The sequence below is a fragment of the Dermacentor andersoni genome, chromosome 10 (assembly GCF_023375885.2).
Source record: "Dermacentor andersoni chromosome 10, qqDerAnde1_hic_scaffold, whole genome shotgun sequence".
NCBI lineage: Eukaryota > Metazoa > Arthropoda > Arachnida > Ixodida > Ixodidae > Dermacentor > Dermacentor andersoni.
Genome location: NC_092823.1, coordinates 105,788,254 through 105,813,462, shown reverse-complemented (window position 1 = coordinate 105,813,462; position 25,209 = coordinate 105,788,254). Strand labels below are relative to the sequence as shown.

At 44.9% G+C, this 25,209-nt stretch overlaps 1 protein-coding gene across 3 annotated transcripts; it reads right to left on the bottom strand.

The window, feature by feature from the left end:
- Nucleotides 1-596: 596 nt before the first annotated feature.
- LOC126544584 (TNF receptor-associated factor 6-like) lies at nt 597-24,966 on the bottom strand. 3 transcript variants are annotated; one of them, XM_055077754.2, is made up of 13 exons: nt 24,838-24,966; nt 21,107-21,359; nt 19,142-19,246; nt 18,017-18,178; nt 14,695-14,769; nt 13,469-13,546; nt 11,587-11,724; nt 8,803-8,886; nt 6,946-7,032; nt 5,073-5,126; nt 4,938-4,988; nt 3,556-3,801; nt 597-1,283 (listed from the first exon to the last, which is right to left on the bottom strand). In XM_055077754.2, exons 2-13 carry the CDS (start codon nt 21,344-21,346, stop codon nt 1,050-1,052), a joined length of 1,554 nt encoding a protein of 517 aa, XP_054933729.1. In that variant the 5' UTR covers nt 21,347-21,359; nt 24,838-24,966; the 3' UTR covers nt 597-1,049. The 3 variants fall into 3 exon arrangements, with proteins under 3 accessions (XP_054933729.1, XP_054933730.1, XP_054933731.1); XM_055077755.2 differs by lacking the exon at nt 5,073-5,126; XM_055077756.2 differs by lacking the exon at nt 11,587-11,724 and having other exon boundaries at nt 24,838-24,963.
- Between the last annotated feature and the right edge of the window lie 243 nt (nt 24,967-25,209).

Below are 25,209 nucleotides of genomic sequence, written 5' to 3'. Positions count from 1 at the left end.
CACCACCGTCTGAACAAACCTCTCCCAAGCAACCTACCCCTCTCGCCCTACACACCCGTGACACACCCTGCACGCTTGGCCTGGGGTTGCTTGTACCATAACCAGATGGTGTAAACCGGTGGGTGTCCCGTGGTGGAATCGAATCCCGCAACTCCCGCAGCCGAGCCTTGTGCACTACCCACCCTGGGCACAGGCTTATTCTCCTCCTCCGCCTTAACAGACAGTGTGGGAGAGTAAGCTATGCGTGCATATGCGTTGCTAAGGGAGGCAGTTGCTCCCCTGAGGAAGACGAGTCTCCGAAACATCGGCCTCACTGGCATTCTTTGTTCCACCAATCACGTCAAGGCTCCGTTTCTCTGTGAGCTTCTCTTGTGTCGGAATTTCCTCTAGTAATTTTTTTCTGCAAGAAAGTATGACCCCATCATGGCCAGAGGGTGAAGCGGGGTTCTGTATCTATTGAATGAACAACACCGATACACGACAAGAGCACTTTTTTTTCTCATCAAGTGGAGCGCTGCAGTTGAGACAGGAATGAGCCTCGCTGTTATCTGGTTCTTGGCCAAAACCGAGCGCACATTTAAAAAAAAAACTCAAGGTTTAGGTACACGCCAATGGTTTATTGTGCATCATGAAGGACAGAATGCGGGGAAGTCATTTTATTACCAGTCACATAAGTGGACGATCTGGTGCGGTTGCACGTACACAGGTGTGCTACCAAGTCTTCCCAAACAAGCAAAGAAGTTGAAAACAAGCTACTCAAGGTTCAATAAAGCGCCAGAAATAGTGCACACACGCATTACATTTCACACTACCGATTCACTGCAATGATAACCCTACGCTGAGAACAATTGCCTCGCGCATAGCTCCAGTGTGTAGTGCAGTGTTAAAAGCGTAACTCCGTAGACCAAAGTTGAAACAGTAATTGTCCCTTCTTGAGGAACTGCATGCTTCCTAACACTCTCTGAAGAAGTTATTCATCCTGTCAAACTTTGTTTTAATACTCGAAGTCAGAACGTGCCGTGCTTTCCAACGAGAAGAGGGAATAACATTCAATAAAGTGGAGGCACAACAATCTTCAAGACGATGCAGTTCTGGTAGAGGAACCCTTTTTTCTCGTTCTCCAGAAGAGGAATGGGTATGACTTGCGAGTAGCAGAACTTCGGGTTCCGTTGTCCCGATGCTGGTTTCTGGAAGCAACGGGCAGCGTGTTCTGCTGTTGCCGCGTCGAGTTCGAAACATCGCCTGGCGCGTTCGTCCTGCTGGTTGACAAGCACTAAAATCATCTAGAATAGGTAGAACGATTCTCTTAGTCCTGGCTCTCGGTATTGAACATTGTTTACTGCGAAGAAGCTCATTCAAATAGATCTTTTTAGTCTTTGTTTCCCTTTAGTGCAAGGAAGCCCCTCCTGCTCGAGCCAAATGATTGGCCTGCAGTATTGAAAATAAATAAATAAATAAATAAATAAATAAATAAATAAATAAATAAATAAATAAATAACATACATACATACATACATACATACATACATACATACATACATACATACATACATACATACATACATAAATAAATGCAAAGTACGGTGCATTTTGGAGCGTGCAACGTCAAGTGCAGCAGCATTAAATTTGCAGGTATCCAGCTAGCACGCACACGTTGTAAGATGGGAACTGAAGGATGGGAACTGAAAATATTGCGCTCGTTGAATTTTCCGGATGACAGGAGATCGCCTAAAGCAATAATAAAATGCTGCTAGCAAAGCCTGTTGGTGTGGTCAGAAATCAGCATGCGTTTATACGCATGCTGCTGTTCTTTAGGTTAATGATCGTTAAGATAACGCAGTTCTCGCGACTGATGAAAGAAGCCCCTTGAACACCGGACGAAGAATTTTCTCAGTTTATTGGTCAGTGGCTCTGTCCCGTGACATCATATAATATTAATAAAAGCAAGGAAACATCTTTCCCTTCGTGTCATCTAACCAGGCGAATTTTAATACGAAAATTGTACGACAGTATCTCTCCGAGATAATTTTCTCTGTACAAAACATTGCACCATGTGTGCGGACATTGAAAATTCAATACTTTTCGTATTGTGCCTATGAGCCAATGTTGCATTGCTTTTTTCCCTATGATTAGGCGTCGTATTTACCAATACTTCCGCCTTCCGCATAGGTAATGTTAGACAACGGAGTGTGAATACTGCGGGAACGAGGAAACAATGCTTCGTGTTCTGTGCCAGTGCCCGCAGCACAGTGCAGATACAATCGCTCTACGTCGCGCGCAACCAATTGGGCAGTCGGTCTCTATCGAAAGAAAGAGTTCTGCAGAATCGACGCGACTTATCGCATCAAACCCCCGCGTAAGCAATACCGTGTTTCCTGCGATCTATACAGCCTTTATGCACACCTCCTAATGAGAACGACGTTCCTCTTAATTTTTTCGACCACAAGACTAAAGCAGAATTTCAAGCCGTTTTTATGCGGCAGTGACCGCCGGCATGTGACATCGTGCTCGACATCAAATGTAAAAAAAAAAAAACGGCCTGAGTGGAGAATGTTTCGCATTGAAATGTAATTAACAATAATTATAAAACAAAATTTACATTTTACACAACAATTGAATAAATTACTGATTTAGCGCGGTTGTGTAGCCAATAATCTGTAGTCGTCACTTCTTCGTTTTAACAGATTGGCGTTAGAGGTCAACCAAGGGTTTGTACGACTGGGGCGGTGAAAGCTGGCAGCGAGGTCCAGCAACTCAGCTTACGTGGGAGCCCCGAAGCGACTGTAGGACAAGTACATCAATTCCCGACCATCCCTAATAACCGTCAACAGGCGGCTAGCACTTCGGAAGGGCGTGGAAAGCCGCTTACACACTTTCGCTGTCATTGATCAGTCAGTTGCTGAGGTCGGCATAAATCGGCGAATTAATTATCTTTTGTCTGTCACTCTGTGCTCTCTTTCCAACCGCAAACTTTCATTGGGTTATCCTCCCTACCTTTGCTCTTTCTGTATCTCTCGTTCTATGCATATTTTGCTGATTTGTCCTTTTTGTCAGGTTGATTTAATGTATGATAGTTCCATGAAATTTTGAATATTGAACATTGTGGTTACGTATGTTCTGTACGTAATATGCTGCTTAGTGAAATGTTCCTGAACCTTAGCGAAGTAAGCCAGTGTAATGTTTACTGTCCAGTTCCCTTCGATCTCGTAATAGTTAAGGTCGGAAGAAATTCCTTTGTTACTTGTAAGCCAAACTTGAGTATGATGATTTGCAGTGACCTGGTATTATCGGAAGCAAAGGTGACGCACTGCACCTGATTCGGAAAGGGCCAACAGCTGACGAACTGACTCCATCGAGAAATGCCAGAGCCGGCACAGTGAAATTCATCAGTGCTATAGCCTTTCAAAATATTGTACCGGAATACTAACAAGTGTGTTGCATTCCCACTAAAGAAGGGAATATCGTCTTATTAGCACAACCGAACATTCACAGCTCTTTTCATAGAACGCGACGAACTGCTTTCCTAATCGCAGGAAAATTATATGCGACATTCACCTTGTTCTGGAAGGGCCAGGGAAGCATGTCATCGTATTCGCCGCTGCAAATTTGGCACTTGAACGACAGATGTTGCGGTGACGTCAATGAGGCAGGACGGGTGAATCCAACGGTGAACTCTACGTAATATCCCGGGGTGTTTATGTACAGTGCCCGCGTCGATATTTCCTCATTGGACGACAATGCTGCCGCCTTCAGTGCAAAATATGGCTGCACTTTCCAGACATACTCGAAACCTGGGGCCATCTGCAACGCAGTGTAAGAAAAGTGTAGCTTTAATAAAAAATACACCGAACATCCCTACAGAATGCGGGCCTTATGTTCCCTATTTTCAGTAGGTTTCCAGTATTCTATTTAAATGAAGTGGCACTGCGTATAATTTCAATATGTTTTCAAACCGAAACACAAACTTGGGGCATGTATGACAACGTTTCAAGAAATGTTCCCGCGGGAGCTCTTAAACTTTAGTGAGCACTTCAATGTTAGCATGTTTGCAGCTTTGATCCTCATGCCAGCCCACGCAGGTTCTACTCCGGTACTCGATTTTTGCAGCATCGGTAAATGCTATCTGTAAAATTCGACAAAAGTACGAATTGGGAGTCTCACGTGCACATTTGTTCCTATAAAGTATGACGCATAAAAATTCTTCAGTCAATATCTGCTAAGAACTCCTCGTAAATAGGCAATTATCAAACAGCAGTGCATTAGTGTTTTTCTCAGCCACAATCATCATCATCATCATCATCATCATCAGCCTGATTACGCCCATTGCAGGGCAAAGGCCTCTCCCATACTTCTCCAACTACCCCGGTCATGTCAGCCACAATAACATTAGGCAAAAACAGTCAGGTTACCAAAAGAAAAAAAAACAAAGAATTTTTGGTTTTAAGTGCCAAAACCACTGCACGAGTCATGCCTTAGTGTGATTACGGATTGATTTTGTTAACCTGATTCTCAATACTGTACATCCAACGCACTGCACTCATGCGCATTTTGCATTGCACCCCTGACGCAATGCAGCTGCCGCAGCAGGGATAATCGAAACCGAAACTATGTAGCCAGAAGCGCCACGCCTTAGCTACTGGGCTAGCGGGGCGGGTCAGCCAGCTTCTCGGAGCTGCGATGGCATATACTTTGTCATAAGCGAAGTTCGCCTCGTGGTGTGTATGTCAGGGGGCGAGCCGTCTGGCGCAATTGTTCAACAACAGTGCCAAATGCTGAACCGCTGAGAAGCACGCGGGATACTATAACTAGCTTGAGCGCTTCATCGAAAGCCTGCATCCCCTCCCTCCCTACCCGATGCTGCCACGACACCGAACTACAAAAGTGAAAAAAAAAAGAAATCACGATTATCTTGCAGAGAAGGTTGACTGGATACATACAGCGTCCAGACGTAACTCACGGTCGAGGCGTTCCACAGCATCTTCCGTCTCCTGAAAATAAGAGGACGTGAATGCTCGAAAAAAATATTAAAAACGGTCGACAACCACCTGGCTAGTGTTTTCGATTTTACTTACAGCAATCCGGTGTTTAAGCTGACTACTGTCATCGTTTTGTTTTGCTCTGAGTGCCTGTCAAAAGAGAAAAGAGCTTACACTTGAGCTTTTGCGAAATTCAATGATTGGGGCTGTAAGGTCAGGGTAGCGTAAGTTCAGAGCGCTTCTACATGGCTACGCAACTAAGCAGTAGTAAGCAGTTAAACATATCTTGTAATCAATGCTTCTGTATTCGACGTGTGCTAGTCATGATTATAGTCTCGGACACACTTTTGAGGCGGAATGCACACAGAAGAGATCAAGCGAAAAGAATCTGCCTAAGTCCCTCAAGCAGCGAAGGAATCTTGGAAGAAAATGGTGGAATTTTATCTGAAACTGGAAAGGGCAGCGGCGTCAAGTACTATCCCCTTTTAAGGCAGAATTTTTCTTTATTCGCAATGTTTTATTTACTGGAACTTATTATATAGTTATCTACGTGGGAGATGCCAGTCCTTGTTGTCAATTATATATGCCTGTTTCGTTTAAATAATGGCTTAAAAGTTGCTCTGGTGGTAGAGCATATGCGAAAGAAAAAGCGAGGCTTCTTGTGAGAAAGTTTGTATCAACATAAATTTCTGCTCGGAATTTAGTTCAAGCTGCGGTTTTTTATAGTCACATGCCCTGAAGGAGCTTCCGGGCATCACATAGGGGAGAGGGGGTTACAGAAAACACAGGGAGTTACAGCGAAGCAGATGAATGGTCAATAACAGTAACACAAATGAAACAGACAATAAATGACCATCGCGTATACAAAAAAACAGTACAAGGTTGTAGACATAAGGATTCAGACACAAAAATAAATCGACGCTAAACGAACTATTCAGCATATGTTGATGTATCGTGGTTTATTATAGACACGACATTGTGTGGTAGAGTATTCCAGCGACGGATGCCACGAAATAGTGGCGAGTGATTGAAGTGGTTTGTACTTGCATGCTGCATTACAACTTTGAAAGGATGATGTAGGCGACGGAAAACGCGATAGGCAGGCTGTATGCAAGAGGCCGCCAATGACGACTGATTATGATAAAGCTTGTGAAAGTGAGGTTCTAGTGCCAGCAGTCTCCTTTCCTCTAGTGATGGAAGGTTTAGTGATGCTTTCATATTAGTGATGCTGGAATGACATAAGTACTTTCTTATCAATCGAGTAGCTTTATTCCGTACAGTATCTAGTTTATTAAGTAGATCTTATGTGGGTTCTGAATGAATAACGCCTGTTCTAACTTAGAGCGAACCAGAGAGGTGCATGTCACAAGTTTTGTCTTCGGGTTAGCTTGATGTAAGCAGCGTCTGACAAATCCGAGTCCTTTTTATGCTTTTTTTTTATGGGGGTTTTACGTGCCAAAACCACTTTCTGATTATGAGGCACGTCGTAGTGGAGGACTCCGGAAATTTCGACCACCTGGGGATCTTTAACGTGCACCTAAATCTAAGTACACGGGTGTTTTCGCATTTCGCCCCCATTGAAATACGGCCGCCATGGCCGGGATTCCATCCCGCGACCTCGTGCTCAGCAGCGAAGCACCATAGCCACTGAGCAACCACGGCGGGTTTTTTATGCTTTAGAAGTCATTACATCAAAGCAGGTATTCCATGTTAGGTCAGCAGACAGGTGCACGCCAAAGTACTTAAATGAATAAATGTGTCAGCCGTGCAATCGAGAAGTTGGTTGCACAAACTAATAAGGAATGGAAATATCGTTAGGTCTACATACGTAGAAGCTTTGTCGGAGCCCTGTAATGAGCGCAAAGCCACTTCACTTGGGTGTCAATATTCTAGGAAATTACTGCATTAGTTGTCTGAAAACTACAGCTTCACAAAAGATTTTTTCTCTCATCGAAACTGGAATACTCACTTGAAGCTCGTTCTGTAAGGTCAACACTCGCTCTTCCAATTTAGCTCGCAATGTTCTTTCAGCATTGGCAGATTCCTGAAGTTGGGCCTAAATGGTGCAGATTTGTGGGAAATAGAGAAAAAGGGAGAAATTACTTAATCATAAACTATGTATCTCGCAATGCATTTTACAAGCTGCGTCACATTTGAATGCTTCCATATATGCTCAAGTCGTTCCACTTTGTTCCACAGTCAGTATTTATTGGGGCCGAGCTCCACCAGTGTAAAAGTTGGCGCTGTCGTCAGCGTGACGTGGCATGAGGAATCACGTGGACACAGGAGACACGTCGGCTGCTTCGGAAATGCCGAAGCAAGCTGAAAATGAAAGCTTAAAGTACCACCTGCGTTGCGGTTATGATTACATGGGGAAGTTTTCCCGCTTCGGGTGTCTACTTGACAACACTTGAGAGCACTGTGATAGGTAGTGGCTGCCTTTGAAGACGTGCAACATGCTAAGCTACAGCTCGGTGCCGCATTGCCAGAGGTACTCAACGGAGCACGGAGTCAGCCTTCACACGGAACCGCGTGACAAGAAGCTGCGTGAAGCTTGGATCGCGAAATTTAGAACCGGCAAACAGTCATCGGCTACAGTTCGGGTGCGTAGCAAGCGCTTCCAGAAGATTTCTGCTATGGCGTCGGTGCTGCGATGTTCAGTGAGCAGCAGAAAACGCGCACTGAGACACTCGCCCGAGCGCGATGCCCGGGTAATGTCATGAAGCTTTGAACTATGAACACTTTGATGTTAGACACTGGCAAGTTCACTGCAATGGAAAGGGAACGGTAAGAAGCACGTTAAAACAAAAAAGGCATGTCATATGCGCATGTTTGTGTTCTCACCAAACAATGAATGTATACTGGATTAAGAAAAAAGAAGCAGCGGAAAATTTCTCGCTGAGAAGACTGCTAAACATTCAGTACGATGTAACATGAGAAATAATGATAATGAGACGTCCAATGAAGTAGAAGAAACGAAAAGAAATATATAATCGTCAAGACGGCACATCGAAAGTTGCCGTAGGTGTCGAAGTCCCTAGTTATAACGAAATAATTTTCCAGGAGCTAAGATAGTCCGAGGAGCAATGGTTGCTTGTGCACTGTCAACTGCTCATATTCTGCGACCTGAAGTTCACGGCACGGTGCGAAAACGCAATCGCAGCGAAACATTGTAGCGGACATGCATGCAGACGCGTAGCCGGTCACCGTGAACGTGTGTGATCGTTGCATTGAAGCTTCATTCTGTTATGCTTCATTTTTTATACAGATAGCCCCCACGATAACAACATATTTCATAGTTCGCTCTCAGCCATTGCCGACCTTTCACGCAAGAAGACGGTGCGGGCGGCTCCATTGCGTCGACCGCGCGCCGTGGGCGTTCACTGTACTTATTCGGTAAAGTTATAACGAGATAGCACCTGTAAACCATTCTGTGCATTCCGGTGGCCCAAGATTATTATTTTGACAGTAAATAACTACTGTCGTTTCGAGAATACTAACAAGAATGCGCACAAGGGCACCCACGTTGTTTCGCTTGAGCGCCGACAGCCAAACATATGAGGATCGCTTCCCGTTATTGCTCATACTACGCAAGCAAGTCGCTTCCGACAGATGGCGACTCCGTAAGTACTTGGCACCAATAGTGACGTTGGATTGCAAGGCCATGGCGAAGTAATACTTTGACGCTTTAATTATACGGCACTTGCTGTATCTAAGCGTAAAGTCTCCATTTTATGAGAATTGAAGCTAGGAACACATTTCAACAGGAGTGATACGAAGAACAGTTCATGGTTATGGAACTCTAAAAGATTAAAATAAGACTTGCCATTTTCCTTTCCATCTGTTGTAGCGTAACATAGCATGGTCCGTCGACAGTAAATAACTCTTTAAGGGATGAGTTCTTACGGTCCTGAAAAGAAAGAACACACAGACGCCACTGAAACATTTATATATTGAACAAACGAAAAAAAAAAAGTTGCGAAAAAGCCGTCTGAAGTGTTACATACATCACAAAGTAAACGTCCAGTTTCAGATGAGATAACACGGGAAATACGCGTCTTCGTATTAGCCAACTGACAAGCCAGCCGCAATAAAATTTCCTTCATTTCAGACAAACATCCTATTATAGCGACTCGAATTGCAGAAGATTCAGAATGCAAAAACTTTGAGAAAGATAATTTGCCATTGAAGTGTCGTAGCATCATTTATTTTCTCATCGACTACTGGTTTGTCTATGAGCATACCCAGTAATTAACCATGCATTTGTTTTAAGGCGTTACTAAAATTATTTCATTTGGGAGAGAAAGTTCATTGATTCAGAACCTAAATTTTGTCTGAAAACTGCTGGAAATTCTTAAATTTGAAGATATTTAGATACACGAAGTTTACAAATCTGTAAATTTGCACCACAAAGAGATATAGCAATTCTCTAAACTACATCACTAAGAACAGCCAAAGTGGACAACCTTATTTATTATTTTGCGCCCTACGTGAACGCGGAATCATTGGTTACAAAAGTCTGACTCGCATATTATTAGAGCCACGTACAATGCATCATTTTTCCCGCTTCATACGACATATCACACGCAATTAACTCAATTATGATATCATTTCTTATTACCGAGTTGCGCAGTTGTAAACTTAATAGCTTCGTTTTCTGAATTTTTGCCATTTTCAACAACTTTTACAAAGTAACTGAATACCTAAATCGAAAATCAGCTTCCCAGACTCACTAGAATTTAACGTTTTCCTTGAAATGCAACAAACACCAAATTTAGTGCCGTGGGAGCCGAGGAAAATGGTTTGTCCTGTTCCATCTATTTAGGTAGGAGCCCCCTAGCTAAAGTTCACTCTTAAGTTACTTTTAAGGATTAAAATTAGTTGGGCTATGCTTTGTTAGTGGCTTAAACTAGTTGAATTCCTCTTCTTTTTAGGATCCTATAGTCATCGAGAACTAATTGAGTTTTGTGTTTGTGGCAAATGTCATCTTTTAGTGGCGTGCTCGTGTTTCCTGAATTAAAACGTTTCCTTAATTCTCGAGATAACTGCACCTAGCGACCACAAAATCAATAGCGACGCCGAAGCCCTTATTTTCTATTTATGCACCTGTCCTAATGAATCTATACGCAAACAAAGAAAAACGTGTTTTCTGCTTGGAATAGACCAACAAGCCTAGCGCAGTTATATAATTAACGCCAATGCCCTAAATAACTGACACTATTCCAGGGCAACGTTATAAAATCGCTTAGTCACATTCACTTGTAACAAACGACGGCTCTAATGTTAAATTAGGCCAACAGCAGTCTCTTGAAAGGTTAATAATTCCTCGGAGATGAAAGAAGTTAACTGCGCAATTCTACAGCCGGAAGCGTTGTTGAAGTACTTATGTGAGCGGAATTACGGTGTGCCAACAAAGACGTTTCACTCATTGTGTGTTTAAATGGTTCAGAAAGCCTTCATTTTCCGCAAGAATGTCACTATCCATCTAGCGATGAACGTAGACGAGCTTAACATGAACGAAACCTTGTGTTTAAGCGATCAGTAGGGGAAAACCATTTTCTCCTTCAGTGGAGGCTACCGTAAGAGACGGCTCAAGGTACAGTGGTGCAAAGCGTTGCACACAACATGTAGTGATGTATATTGAGTAATCCAGTTAAATTAAAATTAAATTAAATTATGGGGTTTTACGTGCCAAAACCACTTTCTGATTATGAGGCACGCCGTAGTGGGGGACTCCAGAAATTTCGACCACCTGGGGTTCTTTAACGTGCACCTAAATCTAAGTACACGGGTGCTTTCGTGCATTTCGCCCCCCATCGAAATGCGGCCGTCGTTGCCGGGATTCGATCCCGCGACCTCGTGCTCAGCAGCCTAACACCATAAAGTAATCCAGTTCAATGTTTAAAAGTATGTAACGATTTTTTTTAGAAAGTTGGAAAGTGGTTCAACTTCTACATCCCGTTGATGAAAGAATGTCTTCCTTAGGAATTTAGGTGTCGGAATGGGCGGCGTCAGTGCACAACGTGCTCTGTCATGATCGGCCCATGAAAGAAGCTGGAAACGGACCCACGTGATACGCAAAAGTCAGAGTAACTCCCTAAGAAGCACGTTGTCATTAAATCATGAAAACGATAAGAAGAACGATTGGGGCGTGTGTGCTACCACTCAGTTTCCAAGGCGATGCTCATATCATTGTCGTAAGCGACATAACCCCGCACGCACGCACGCACGCACGCACGCACACGCACGCACGCACGCACTCGCACGCACGCACGCACGCACGCACGCACGCACGCACGCACGCACGCACGCACGCACGCACGCACGCACGCACGCACGCACGCACGCACGCACGCACGCACGCACAAAGCAGTTATGTTAAAGATTTACAGGAATAAGGAACGTTTCTTTGCCATAAAAACGGCCTCTGCCAAACGGCTTCTTCCCAAAGATTGTTCCCTTGATATTCACATAATACTGTAAGGTACCACGAGTAGGCCGTTTTCGTTACAATTAATGAGCTCTTCTGTGGCTACTGCTGATGATACCGCTGCTATTGGGGAACGCGCGACAGCGGCAAGCCGTAAAACCTGGGTTCCATACATCTTACTTCGTTCTCTTTTTCCAGGCGGCAGATTTTACGAACGAGGAGATCGTTGTGGCCGTTGCGGCGACCGTGCGCTTCGTGGCTCTCCATCTCTCGCCTGTTTGCCTCTTCCGAGAGACGATGTAACTTATAAGACAAGTGCTGAAAATGGACAGCACGGCTGTTTTCACATGTGGACTGCACGAATTAACATGGTGCGTGAAGGAAGGAGTTAGTAGAACGAGATCAAAAAAGCTAATTGTTGGCCTAGTTGGTTTATAGTACTCTGAAAAAAAAAGATGGGTCAGTCGACATTTCAACCAGCCTTATTTCAATCAGAGTCCGCAGTACAAGAACATTACCCAACATGTCGAACGATGTGGCACACATCCACTATGAAAAAAAAAAAACTACGCGTACAACGGCCAAATATACACGAAATGATGACCTCACCAAAACATGCTTCGCAACAACCTCTACTAGCGAACAAGCAAAGCAATCGACATATCACCCACACATGCATGCATTACCATTGCAGGCGATATAAAACCTAATTTGCTGCTATCCACTCACCTTTATCTGTTCGCGCAGCATATTTTCCTAAACGCTTGCGGCGAACGCTATGCGCGAAGGCTTTCTGGTTCTTTTTCTTTCACCCTCCCACATCCGACATGCAGCTTCTGCCACGGATGCGCGGACGTGAGCTCCATCTGGTGGTAACTCAAAGCCGCTTCCTCTGCACCTCCTCCTCCGCTTTCCTCCTCGCGCTCTCTTCGATCTCAATATTCCACACCCCGCTGCACTCCGCGTTCGCTTTTTCACCATTCGCTTTGCTAGTCCGCTCGCTTACGCCGAGGTACAACGCCGAGGCACACCGACGGTCAACGCAAAAACGGGCGCATCTGAGCTGCGTTCTAAAAGGTGTGTGCCCTTTGCTGTCGGCATCGACCATGGTCGGCCTTCGCTGTGCTTGTACGATCGCGCAGAGCGGCGAGATCAAAGGACGTGATGCCTGAGCCACGTTTTTGTCTGACTGGCAAACTGGGTTTAACGAGCTGACAGTAATCTACAGAATGGGCCTACGAACAAAAATTTTGAAATCCTTGTGTTTTCTTGACGAAAACCTGCAAGGAATACATTCGAAGCCATAGAAGATTGCCATAAAGCACAGTGTGGCTCACTTTGAAACTGAAAATAGAAAGTACAACATAAGATCACTATTCCGTCAGGTTCAGTGGCCCAAAAAACGAAACAAGCAAATTACTTGGAGTCATTCATTCAATTCAAAATTTTCAGATCTTCAAAGGAACTGAGCTGTATGATCAGTGCAGTCCTGGTAGTAATGTGGGGTGTTTAGTAAGAGTAGGCTATACGTGCTGAATTTCAAACTCAAACTGAATTTCCAAGTCCCTAATAACTAACAAATTCTTGTTAGGCAACGAGTTAAGAGTCCCGAGCGTCTATGAGACTTCTTGTTCTTTTGTCGAAGCATTCCATTGCAAATCTATCATTAGGTATTCGCACAACTTTAAATAAAAATGTCACATGACTAGAACGCCAAAACACTAAATAAAAGACAAAAAGCAAACCTCACAGGTTGTCATGTAGGCTCCCGCCGCGCAACAGAATACAGAATTTCCGTTATCTATTTTGTTTCAGCATTCCTGCTAAAACATTTATCGTCGTTTTAGCTTCGATAATTAGCGATATTAAATTTAGCAGAGGGAAAACAGAAATAATAATTTAACAGAAGGTTATTGAGAAATACTTGGCTACTTTTGAACGTCCGAAAATATGAAAGAGTTCGTTTCGAATACGAATAGTTAGTGAATTCGAATGTTCACCAAAACCCAGTCACACTCAAGTTCATTCTTAAATCTGCAGCAGCTCGGGAAGTCTTTCTTACCCTGTGGTCACAGCCCAGTTCTCTAAACGAACAGTCAACAGGCATGAGCTCGCATACAGCCATGTGTTGCCGCTCAAGCTGAAAAAGACAGGGAAGGGGCACACGTTATTGAAGAAGCACCGTCGCCGATCCAACTTTTTTTTGGTAAATAAAAAAAGAACAAGCCCGGTTTGAGTTCACAGAAACTAGTCATAATTATCGCCTTCTTATGGCGATAATTATGACTCTTTGTGAATTTGTACTACTTTCATGAAATAAAGGATGTTATTATTATTATTATTATTACTATTATTTTTATTATTATTATTATTATCATTATTATTATTATTATTATTATTATTATTATTATTATTATTATTGCCTTCTTGCCCGGTCCTCTAATCGATCTGGCTCGACTTACAAATGCCCGACGCGAGAAGCATTAACAGAGGGAAGCGTGTGAGTCTTGACCATATTATTACGTTCTTGAGCGTTAACACAGGGTTCGGCAGCGAACTGCTTCTTTTCATTGCGTCCCATCAGAATGCGGTCCCTGTGGCCTGGAGTCGAACCCGTATAGCCTCGTGCAGAGCAGCAGAACAGTACAGCCACTCAGCCGCAGCGCGGACTTTAAACTGCTTTTGAAGCTTTTTCAATGAAGCAAACACACACACACACACACACACACACACACACACACACAGAGAGAGAGAGAGAGAGAGAGGGATAGATAGATACAGAGAGAGAGAGAGAGAAAGAGAAAGAGACAGACAGACAGAGAGAGAGAGAGAAAGAGAAAGAGACAGACAGACAGAGAGAGAGAGAGAGAGAGACAGGGAACAATTTTTCGGGATAGCTACAGCAAAACCAGTACGCCCTCATGTTAAGGGGGAAAACATGTCTTAAGCACTCTCTGTACCGACGTGGGAGCGGCCCGCATCAGTCCCAGACTGATCCCTCAGGACCTAAATAAAGTTATTCATATCATACCATACTAAGCAGGAAGTAAAAATTAATATGAAGCGGGAAACTGCGACGTGCCGAATTATCATTGCCGTTGAGAAACATCTATGATTCACAGCGCAATATCAGACGAAGACAAGGGAAACACAGCACAAAACGTTCTCCTTTCCGCTGTTAATACATCCGTAGTGTATATTACCAACAAGCCAATGGTTTCAAGCATTCAAAACAAAGAATAACACACAAACAAACCAACAAAAACATTCTGCATAGCTAGACACCACCTCTTCGTGGGTCTTGAAATGCTTGCCGCAGTGCTCACAGGTTCCAGGACGCTTGTCACAGTTCATTTCATGCTTCTGAAAAACAAAACAGGCAACGAGTGAGAGAGGCAGGCGTGATGCGCGCCACCGAGTACAGTGTCTCATGTTGGCGACAGGTCAATAAACAATTCATTTTAGAACAACGAAAGCGATGGTAATAGACGTAACCGGCGTGTTTTTACGCCTATAGTGAAAACAGTCCAAAGAAACCCCGTAGCAAAAAAAAAAGAGCGAGATGCGTTTAAAACAAAGTTGTTTACAAAAAATAAAGAAAAGATACATTGGTAGGTTTGTGCGGTTATTGGTAGTATACGTAAACTATCGATGTCCCTAAATACCGTGGGGAAGTCTAGGCGCCACCACGCCCCCAACTTTCTGAGAGCAGCTGGCACTGATTTTAGCGTGGTCGTCGCACTTCATCATGATCATCCAGAGCCCCAAAAAGTCCGGGCGAGCTGACAATGCGAATAAGTGAAATAAAGTGTAACGACGCAGCTAATTCAGTGAATGAGGAACGGAATGCATTAGATGTGATGGAGACAGTACGGCGCTCTTACGAGTGAAAAAGACTCGGTTTCTTATTGAGTAAAGTGGGCTGATCCTAGAGGCAGTGCAACCTGCGGTCCCGTGGGTCACGTGGTGGGGATCTCCGCATCTTGCCATGGCACGCGCTTAACCGCTGCTCTGTGAACCGCTTGGAGGAAGAATAGCTTACTGCATTTAAATAATCACTTCCTGAGCGCTCCTCTTCACATGGATTTTCGCATGCCCGTTGGATCTGCATAAGTTTAAATGAAGCATTCATAGCCCTTCTTCCTTTGGTTTGCAGCTGCCGATGGACGCTCTCTGCTGTCTCACACGATTAGCCACTACCGGACATTGTTCAAACGGGCTGTGGATATAACGTAAACTGAGACGGGTCTGACCGCCTCATCACGTTTTCAAGAACGCACAGCAGGCCCTGTCAGGGGACTGGGCTTGCAAGTACGTTCAAGAATGGCCGGCCTCTTCTTTTTTTCGAGGTGTGTGATTCACATAGGAAATTTGCGCTTACCCTTTGACATGATTGAACATGCAAAAAATAAAATCATACTTGCCTAAGCAGCCGTCTGGAGTGCACCAGAGATTATGTCTCCTTTGGCAGGCGTGAGGGAAGAGAAAATTTGCCCACGTACCACGTCTATATAACGCCTCATTATTTAGCAAACTTTTACGGTGCCTCCAGGCCACAAAAGAGGCAACAGGGACATCAAAGTTGGAATCGGGGCTCGTCATTAGGCTATTTTTTCATAGGACTGAATCACCAGCACCCACATGTATTCCTTAGTGCTGAAAAAAAAAGGACGGAAAGAGTGCCATGCGCCCTTGTGTATCTGGGAAGCGTAAGGTACACCCACCTGGCAGTCAATGTGCGGGTGCGTGGGCGTAAACTTCCACAGAAACATGCAGTCGTCGCGGTTCTGTCATCACTTCATCGCCTTCATTTCGATGTGATGAATTCTTCGTTGCTAAGCTGTCGTCAACGTACTGCAGTCTTGACTATGCCGTCATCTCCGCGTTGTCGTATTGTCACTTGAAGAAGGGAGCACCAGCGAAACACAAAGGACGCGCACACAAGGAAAATGCGTTAGACTCGGATGGACGCTGGACTTTCAACTGTACTTTATTGGAATTCACATTGGGGCACATAACCTCTGACGCATGCGCACCTTCAGCTGATCTCAATAGATGTGCGTAGATAACACCTCGAAAGTACATTGACGCGGGAAAACAGCCCAGCATGAGTAACTTCGGGAGCAGTAGAAGTTGCGCTTGCGTCCGAAGTTATGTGCGGCAGTGTGAATTCCAATAAAATATAGTTGAAAGTCCAGCGTCCGCCCACGTCTATCGCCTTTTCCTTGTTTGCGCGTCCTTCGTGTTTCGCTGGTACTCCATTTTTGAAGTTCGTCATGCACCAACTGGCCCAAGAGCTTGCGCTAATGCGCATCATATAGTCCTCATGACGCCTTCGTCCTCATTCTTTCCTCGTGTCGTCATAATCATACCGCCGTCGTATCACTCTCGTTAATTCATCGTCATCAAGCAATCGCGGGCATTACGTCGTCGTCACGCAATCAGTGTCATGCCTTCGTTATACCTTCTCGTCATGCGTCGTGGTCTCTCCATCATCATTCCACCGTCGTCATTCCATGCTTTTTCGCAATTCTGTCCTTCCAGCGTTGCCATTCCACCAACGTCACGCGTCGTTGTCTTCATTCTAGCGTAGTCATTCCACTGTCACCTCGTCGTCGTCATGCCATCGTCGTCGCTGCTTCGTCGTCGCTGCTTCGTCGTCGCTGCTTCGTCGTCGCTGCTTCGTCGTCGCTGCTTCGTCGTCGCTGCTTCGTCGTCGCTGCTTCGTCGTCACTGCTTTGTCGTCACTGCTGAAGATGTGTCCAACTTGGCCATGTGCTCTATGCCTGTCAATGCTCGCTAAACAAGCATCATTCTTCGCGAACTGAAACCTTCAATTAAACCAATTTCAACAGCGCACGGAGGAACTATTTTTCGCGACTACATCACAATAACCTTTAGCTCGTCCTTTTCTCCCCGTATCTATTTCATATATATAGGAGTGGGAGGATAGAGAACGCCAATAAAGGCAGACAGCAATGATTATTCCTGCAGGAAGATTCCTGGCCAGCTGGCCGTACGATGGTCAATAACCAATTTTAGCGTGGAACAGAAGAACGCAAGATGAGGCTTGGATAACGGACAACATATGCGCTGTCCCGTACCTGTATCACACAGGGCTGCATGCATTCATTTGTTGCCTTCTTTGAGCAACGTTTTACGACATATGATACGCGGTGTAAAGTTCCCGAACAAAGACAACGGAAAACATCAATGGCTAAACAGAAAGACAGGACAGGCGATCACTAAAAACTGTTGATTTGAAAGTCAGGGGTACCAACAATCATTTTGCACATAAGCGCGGCATTCCGTCCATCGAATCGTTACCATTCGTGACTAGAAAAAGGAAGCACGAAGAAAGTAGGAAGACAGTGAAGGCGATAGAAAAAGCGCTTTCGTATCCACTGTTACAGCATCTTTTTGGTGATGGCATCAGTTTAGCGTGACTTAGAGTCCCCCTTAGCGTTTTCTTTTTCTCAATGAATTCCACGAATGCAGTATCAATAGCGAGTTCGATATCTAGTTGGCCTAGCAAGGCAATAGTTGCCGAAGATTTTTCAGTGCCAAGCGATGGCGGCTGTGAAGCGGTATCGAAAATAATGTGACTCACCACTTTGGCGCGGCCGGCAACGTCCACGCCACAGAATATGCATTCCGTGAGTCTCATGGGGCAGTAGTTCTTGATGTGGTCTCCTAGGTTTTTGAGATCCTGCAATTTTCTGCAGAGAATGCACTCCACTTTTCCATTCAGGTTGCAAGTCTTGTAGTGATCCTGCAAAGTAACAGTTCATAGCGCTCAAACAAGAAAGAAAGATGACTGCAGGATAAAAAAATTAATGGCAGCTTCTGTAGAAGCGCGAAGCACCAACTGCGAAAGCATAGGTTAGCGTTGCGTTTGAACTCCTCGGTCAGTATTCGAACTGTACGCGGGCTCGGCTAACTAGGGTATGACTAACGTGGACGCAGGTAGGCCAAAATTTTCGGCACCCTGAAATGCTTTCACACGCCGTGTAGGGCCTCTAGTGACATCGTACAGGCGTCACTGCACAGCTCGTAAAAAGAAGGGCCAGTGAAACGACGTCACTTTGAGGTTACAGCACTGATGTTGCTTTGCAAGTTTAACACTTAATAGCCTCAGAAGATTTAAGATAAAAGGCAAGCACTGTGAATGTTATGTTTCGTCACGTATTTTTGTGGGCTGCCATTTTAAAAATTCTGGGTAATTATTTAGTAAGGGACGTTCGACTTGGTATTAGCAACTTTAGTGATTGAATAATGTCGCAACGAACCCGCATATACTGCTGCGATAAGCATATAGCATACATTTGCCTAGATGTGCTCGTAGCCATTGTGTACATGTACGTACATATTTAACATCATTTTATATACGTTACAATTAGTTTATGTGCAATTGTGTGCTTCCGTTGGTCTATGTGGTTATAAGTGAGTGAGGAGTCGGACACTACTTCAGAAACGTGCCGTGTATACAATGCTTCGTTCTTTGTACATGTTATCGTCTTGGTGGAATTGTGCCGTGATTGTGACTCAGTGTTCGTATCGTCTCTTGTTGAAATAAACTTTCTGTGAATACGGCGACAACTGGCTTGGTGGATCCCTATAATTGCTATCGTAAAAAAATAAGAGGCGTGGACCGTTACGACGATGTCTTGGGCGTACAACCGTGGTAACCAATGTGGTCACGATGGTTGTTTGCAGGTAAATGAAGAATACTTACAAGAACGTCTCGTAATTTGCCGTTAAAACGGCAAGTCTTGGTTCGGTTAGGACAAGCTGATGGCGCTTTCTCCAGGATGGCCCATTCATCTGCATTTTTCTTCATCTGTCCGAATAAAAATAGGTCTTGCAATGTTTTTTTTGAAGCAGAATATAAATTTTAACCCCTTCTCTGTTAGATAGGTTGCAAATCTTGAAAGGTACCGACAACCGCCAAGAAGAACACATGCGATTCTAATGAAAATGAAATTACCACGATGTATAGAGACATAATCGAGCATGCTGTTCGCGGTTTATGTAGGAGTTGGAATTTTTCATTTTCACATGAGGTCGCCAAACATGGTTGGTCGTGCGTCGTTGCGGTGAAAGCTTGGTGCTAGAGCGGCATGCTTACCATCGGAACAGCAGATTGCTTTACGTAAGTCGGGTGCACCATATTTGTTGTTTGAAATTGCAGCCTTTGTACCGTATATGCGTTTGAGCGTTATTATTTCCTTATTAAGCTGACCTATTGCGTTAACGTATTTGAGGCAATAGTGGCACCATTTGCCGCGACCATTCACACTATAAAGAAAGAAGTGTTTCTTCTCCGCTTTGCCATTGCCGCTGACAGCTCGCATTTGCGACGTCACCGCAAATTTATTTCGTCAACGAGGCTGCAATTCTAAACGTTACATGATAATGCCCAGTTGTTCATAATGCTCCTTTTTATTAAAATTTTAGTAAAGCATGTTTTAGGATGCACATTGTAATGAAAAATATTCCAAGCGAAAATTGTTCGATATCAGTGGTGAGCAAGACATATATTTATTCGCAAACTATTAGACAAACATTCAATATTGAATTTGATTCAGGCACGATTCGATTCGTATTCGATTCAATCTGAAAAGCTACTATTTCCGTATCCCTATAGAGCAATAAATAGAATGTAAAAAAATATATACGGTAAACATTTGTAGAATAAATACCAGCACACTTATAAACAATGCAGTAATAGAGTAAAAACAGCAATACCAAAACCAACAGTAGGGGGGACAAGTTTCAGCATCTTCTGAGGGGGACTGATAAGTTTGTCCTTCAGACCAGGATTACTTCACTGATGCGCAAGTAGGTTTGACAAAGTGTGCTCGATCATTTGTTCACCGTAGATGGTCCTGCAAGATTATAGATAGTTTTGATGTGAGGACGTCACGAAAGCAGCCTTCGCGCTTTGCCAGTACCCAAACATGGCGGCCACAATGACGTCTGTGCACGTTATCATCTCTCATGCATGGTTCTTGCTTTTTGACTGTGACCGACGTTTACAAATGTTATCGATTTGTCGCGCCCGGCGCAAGACACGTTTGTCATGCTGTCTTTTTGATTGTTTATGCAGCTTATCGACGTGACAGTACCCTAAAATGGTAGCTACTATGACGCCAGTGCAAATCATCTATGTGTGCCCTATTCCGGGGTTTGTTTCGATACTGGTCAGCATTGTAGACAGTCTACGTCGACAGGTAGCAAGAAAGCTTCGAGCCCAAGCAATAAAACATACCAGCAACCGCCTGGAAGATGTCTCCCTGACATGACGCCATCTCGCGTCCTCCATAAAAAGCAAAGAAAAGCACGTATTATCGCTGTATTCTAATAATTTTTGTATTGCAACCTACGAAAAACAACTTTGCGTGTATTAGGAGCGGAAGAACGCGTCACTACGTTTTCTTTTGAGCAGACGACCTTCTCGCCGAGTTTCCAAGCCTTCTGCTCAGCAGCCATCTTGCTTGGGCTGCAAAGGAGCCCTCATCGTTTTTGGCTCCGATTATGTCTTCGCGAAACTCTCTTGTGCCGTGTCTGTCAGAATCGCAGGGAGACTTAAAATGTCTGTCGCCAATTTAGCCGTCTATTATGCGGAGTACGTGGAATGTTGGAACACAGCTTACCATTTCTAGTTGCGTCTTCTGAAAACCGCAGTGTCAGCACTCACCAAGCTTTGGGGAGCATTCCACTTGCAAATGCAGCACGTGAACTCGTTGCAGCCGTCTGTGAGCCCTTCGGCACACCTGAGGCAGTAGACGTGGTCCTTGCCGTCCTTGAGACCAGCCGCCGTGACACAATTGCACGCCGAGCAGATGAGCTCTGGCTGGAGCTTCTTGGCAAATGGCACGTCAATCTCGTTCGGGAAATCCGGATGGTCCCGCAGCTTGTAGACGTTCTCGTAGGCCATCGTGAGGAGACCGCTAAAGAAAAAGAAAAGGGTATTAGCGAAGCTGCACTCGTGAGTTGGATTTGTACAGCAAACTGACCCTTCTTTCACGTTTCTAATTCAAGAAGGAACTAAGCATCCACGTACGCAACCTAACACACGAAAAACATGTGGACTCTCAGTGAACACGCTTGATATTTAGCCCTCCCCCTTATCCCCTACAGAAGAAAGGAAAACGAAAAAAAAGAATCGCTAGAAAACGCTGCATAAACAGAAATATTTGTCTATGTAATAATTGCAGAGAGTACAGGTAAACAATCTTAGATATTCATTAACACGCGCCATACGTTACATCAAAGAAAATCCAAATTCGTTGAAAAGTCAGCACGGTTCCGGTGCCCTCAGTCTTAGCAGCGTAACGCCAATCACGACATAACCACGGTGGGTGACGTCTCGTCAGAGAGCGCCCATGCAATCGATAGGGGTTAGATGAGCGATACCTGAAAACCCCAGAAGGGGACTAAGAAAGCCTCGCTTTGAATAAGTTGAAAATCATTCACAGGAAAATGCCAATGCTTCACACGTACATAAACTTACAAAAGTTTGCTTCGTGCTGCATCCATAGCTTCTGTTGTGTTCTTATACTTTGACTTCGTGAAAACGGATTGCCTCCATCGCTTGCTATGAGCTAACGGGACCCTCGTGACTTCAGTGTGCCTTACAATCGTGTTTGCTTTGCTATGAAGTTATGTCATCGAACGTGAATGCGCGTGTCGTGGGCTTTCTGTAGTCAATTGCACTGTGCTTCTGTGTTACTTATATATTTTTTTGCAGCCCTGGTACATTGCCGTGACGACCTACGTATGTGCTTTGCTCATCAGCAGTCTTGAAGCTCAGGCTTATACGATGAAGTAACGCTGCTTGCTACATCTCCAGGTTTTCAACTGCATCGACGTTAACTAATTGAGGTGCACTATAAAGATCAAAAGACCCTGAAGGAATAAAATTAAGAAAAGCGTCGAACATTATTTAGAGCTAGCTTAGGCAGCTGCCGTGTCAGGCATGTAGGCAGAATATCGTAAATTGATATCTCGAGCGTCGCGATCGGCCGTAATGTCTGGCTGCTATAAAAATGGCATGGCACCTAAAGGTAATTAATATGGAGTGTCACGTGCCAAAACGCCGACATGATTGAGGGGCAAACCATAGGGGAGGGGGTGTGCCCTGGGCTTTGGGCTTATAGTCATCAGACTCTGGAGTTCTGCAAGAGGCGTAGCGCCACCTGCCGGTGCGAAGAGGCAGTAATTGAGTAGTGCGAAGCCCGACTCCCTTGCTAAGTTGCCTATGCAGCTAGCGACTGCAAAACGACTTAACTAGATTTTGGTCCATATTGCGATTGATCTGCGCATTTAACACCCATACAGAGAGCTATGAATTTCTCCGCTAGTCGGACGCGCCGTCGAATATGTGTTCTGCGGCCGAACGGCCGAACTGCCAAGCGCTTGCTGGCTGATGGAGGAAACGGCAGCAACCTCGATAGCTCCGCGCGCTACGAAGGAACGCCGCAATCGACGCTACTGTTGTGTTGTAAATTGCCACGAACGTCAAGGACTGAATAACAACGTTCAGTTTTACCGATTTCCATCGCGAACGTATGAAGGGGAAAGGAGAGAGCACTGGATAGGGCCGTTAAACGTGTTGGGTAATCGAATTACTTGCATTCCCCACAACACACCGGCTTGCATGAGAAAGTGCGATGATGTTGTTCCGCTGTAATCGTGCCACGTGCGCAGCACCGCGGCAAACAAGCGAAAACTCAAGAATATGCAACCGGCACTTCGTTGGCAACAGAAAAAAATAACGTTGCGAACCACTCTGGGTATGTGCCATCGATATTTCCACCTGTTAACAGACGTCCGTCTCCGCTTGACTCAACAAGTGGAACGCAGATATATGGCCGGTCAGTTTAACCAAGCATTTTGGTTCGTTTATGAATTCAAAATCCGGTTCTAGAGCATCGTTGTATCGCGAGCTCACTTTTAGTTTTCGTATTTTGTATGTCCTGCGCCGATACAACAAGGACGTTTCGCAATGTGCTGAGCCTGCTGGACTGCGTCTTTCCTATGCGAGCAATAAAGTTGCTGTAGGAGTACTGGATGAGTAATCGCGAAGTAATACACGTGTGTAAAAAAAAAAAGTCGCGTTTTTTTACATTTATAAGTTCGCGTGTGTTGCTTGAAGCGTCCACGAAAAGTTCTAAGGTACTGAGCGAAGCTGCAGCTCTAGCGAGAAAGAAGGATGCGGCGCGCAGGCACTGTAGGAAGCTTACTTTCGTTATGTTCGCACGCTGTTTGCTGCCCTGAAAAAGGCTATGGAAGGATTTACTCTCTGTAAGTAATTGCGAGAAAAAACATTCCGATAAAATGGATAAAAATATAGAAGATACTTAAGCCTTGTGTTCAGGACATCTTCAATATGAGCCAATTTGAAATGCTTATATTTTTATGCTGATATGCCTATAAACAAACCCGATACTCTCTGTACTTGCGAGTTGCAGCAAGCTGAAAAAAACACATGAGACTTCTTTTATATTGTACACGTACTTCGCCCTGCTGCGCTTCCTCGCTTCCCGAAGCGTGGATGGGCGGAAGAAGCTTTGCAGGTCCTTGATTTTCAGAAAACTGTGTCACAACACAACCGAAAGAGGAGGGTCCATTGTGGCCTATGCACCTTCGCTTGCGGACAGCTCTTTTTGCATACTCAGTTTGTACCAAAGCTGCGATGGAGGCGCTGGTGACGCGTTTTTCAGCAGCGCCGCCTGGCCAGAGTCTGAGGTCCATTCTGACGAGCTGGCGTTTTTTAACGTGGACCCAATACGCGGTACAGGAGTGTATTTGCATTCCGCCGCCACCGCAATGCGGCCGCTATGGCTGGGATTTGAACCCGTAACCTCGAACTCATCAAGAGAACACCTAGCCACTGCGCCGTGAGCCCGACAAATGCGAAATTAATAATCTTTCACAGATTGATTTTCGTTTTATCTTCCGATGCTCACACTGTGTACTACTCTACGATGTATATACGTGTAAAAGGCAAACCATTGCTTTTACGCTTCGCTTTTGGGGCGATTACCTTTATTTTACCTGCCAGTGACTTGAGTTCTGAAGCTTTCCTGCACCTTGAAACCGAAACTACAACACTCGGAGCTGCTAGCAATCACTGCAACACCCTTGGTGATTCGAGCGCCCTAGAATGCCACCGGTAAGCGTCGTTTCGAGTTTAGTGATCCGCAGCACACAGCGACGTTAATATGTCCTACGATTCGCGAACCGTCGTCGTCGCTTGCACGCTCCGCTTCAACTCCGGTAACGAGGACCGCACCAAGTATGGTGCCAGCGAACGACACTGCAAACGTTGCGAGCGAACCTCCCATGTTGCTTAACCAGCAGATGCACTACGATAGGTTGCCGTCCACCGAACAGGGCGCTTCAACGAAAGTCGCACAAACTCACCCTCCTATCGGTAGCACAGGTGTAGAAAAAGCCCACCCAGGGACAACGCTGACAGATTACTGGATCAAGCACACGGCGCTGGCAATGGATACCCGCTCGCTGCGTTTTCCAGCATGCAGGCGATGCAGGCGTCTCGTCGCAGCGGCGGGGCGGTGGCGTTGATAAGATAGGAAAACAACAAGGAGGTTGTTGCCCCGACTGCAGGGGTGAGGCGTTGCCTGGTGCCCGTAGAGCGCCGGGTACGTCCCGCCATCTTTTATCGAATGTTGTATTCTTGATTGAGGAAAACAAGCTTAACTGATGGGCATGCTCAGTTTCATAAGGCGAAAAAGTACTGCACACGTCAACTAGTGACATCTGGATGAGACAGAA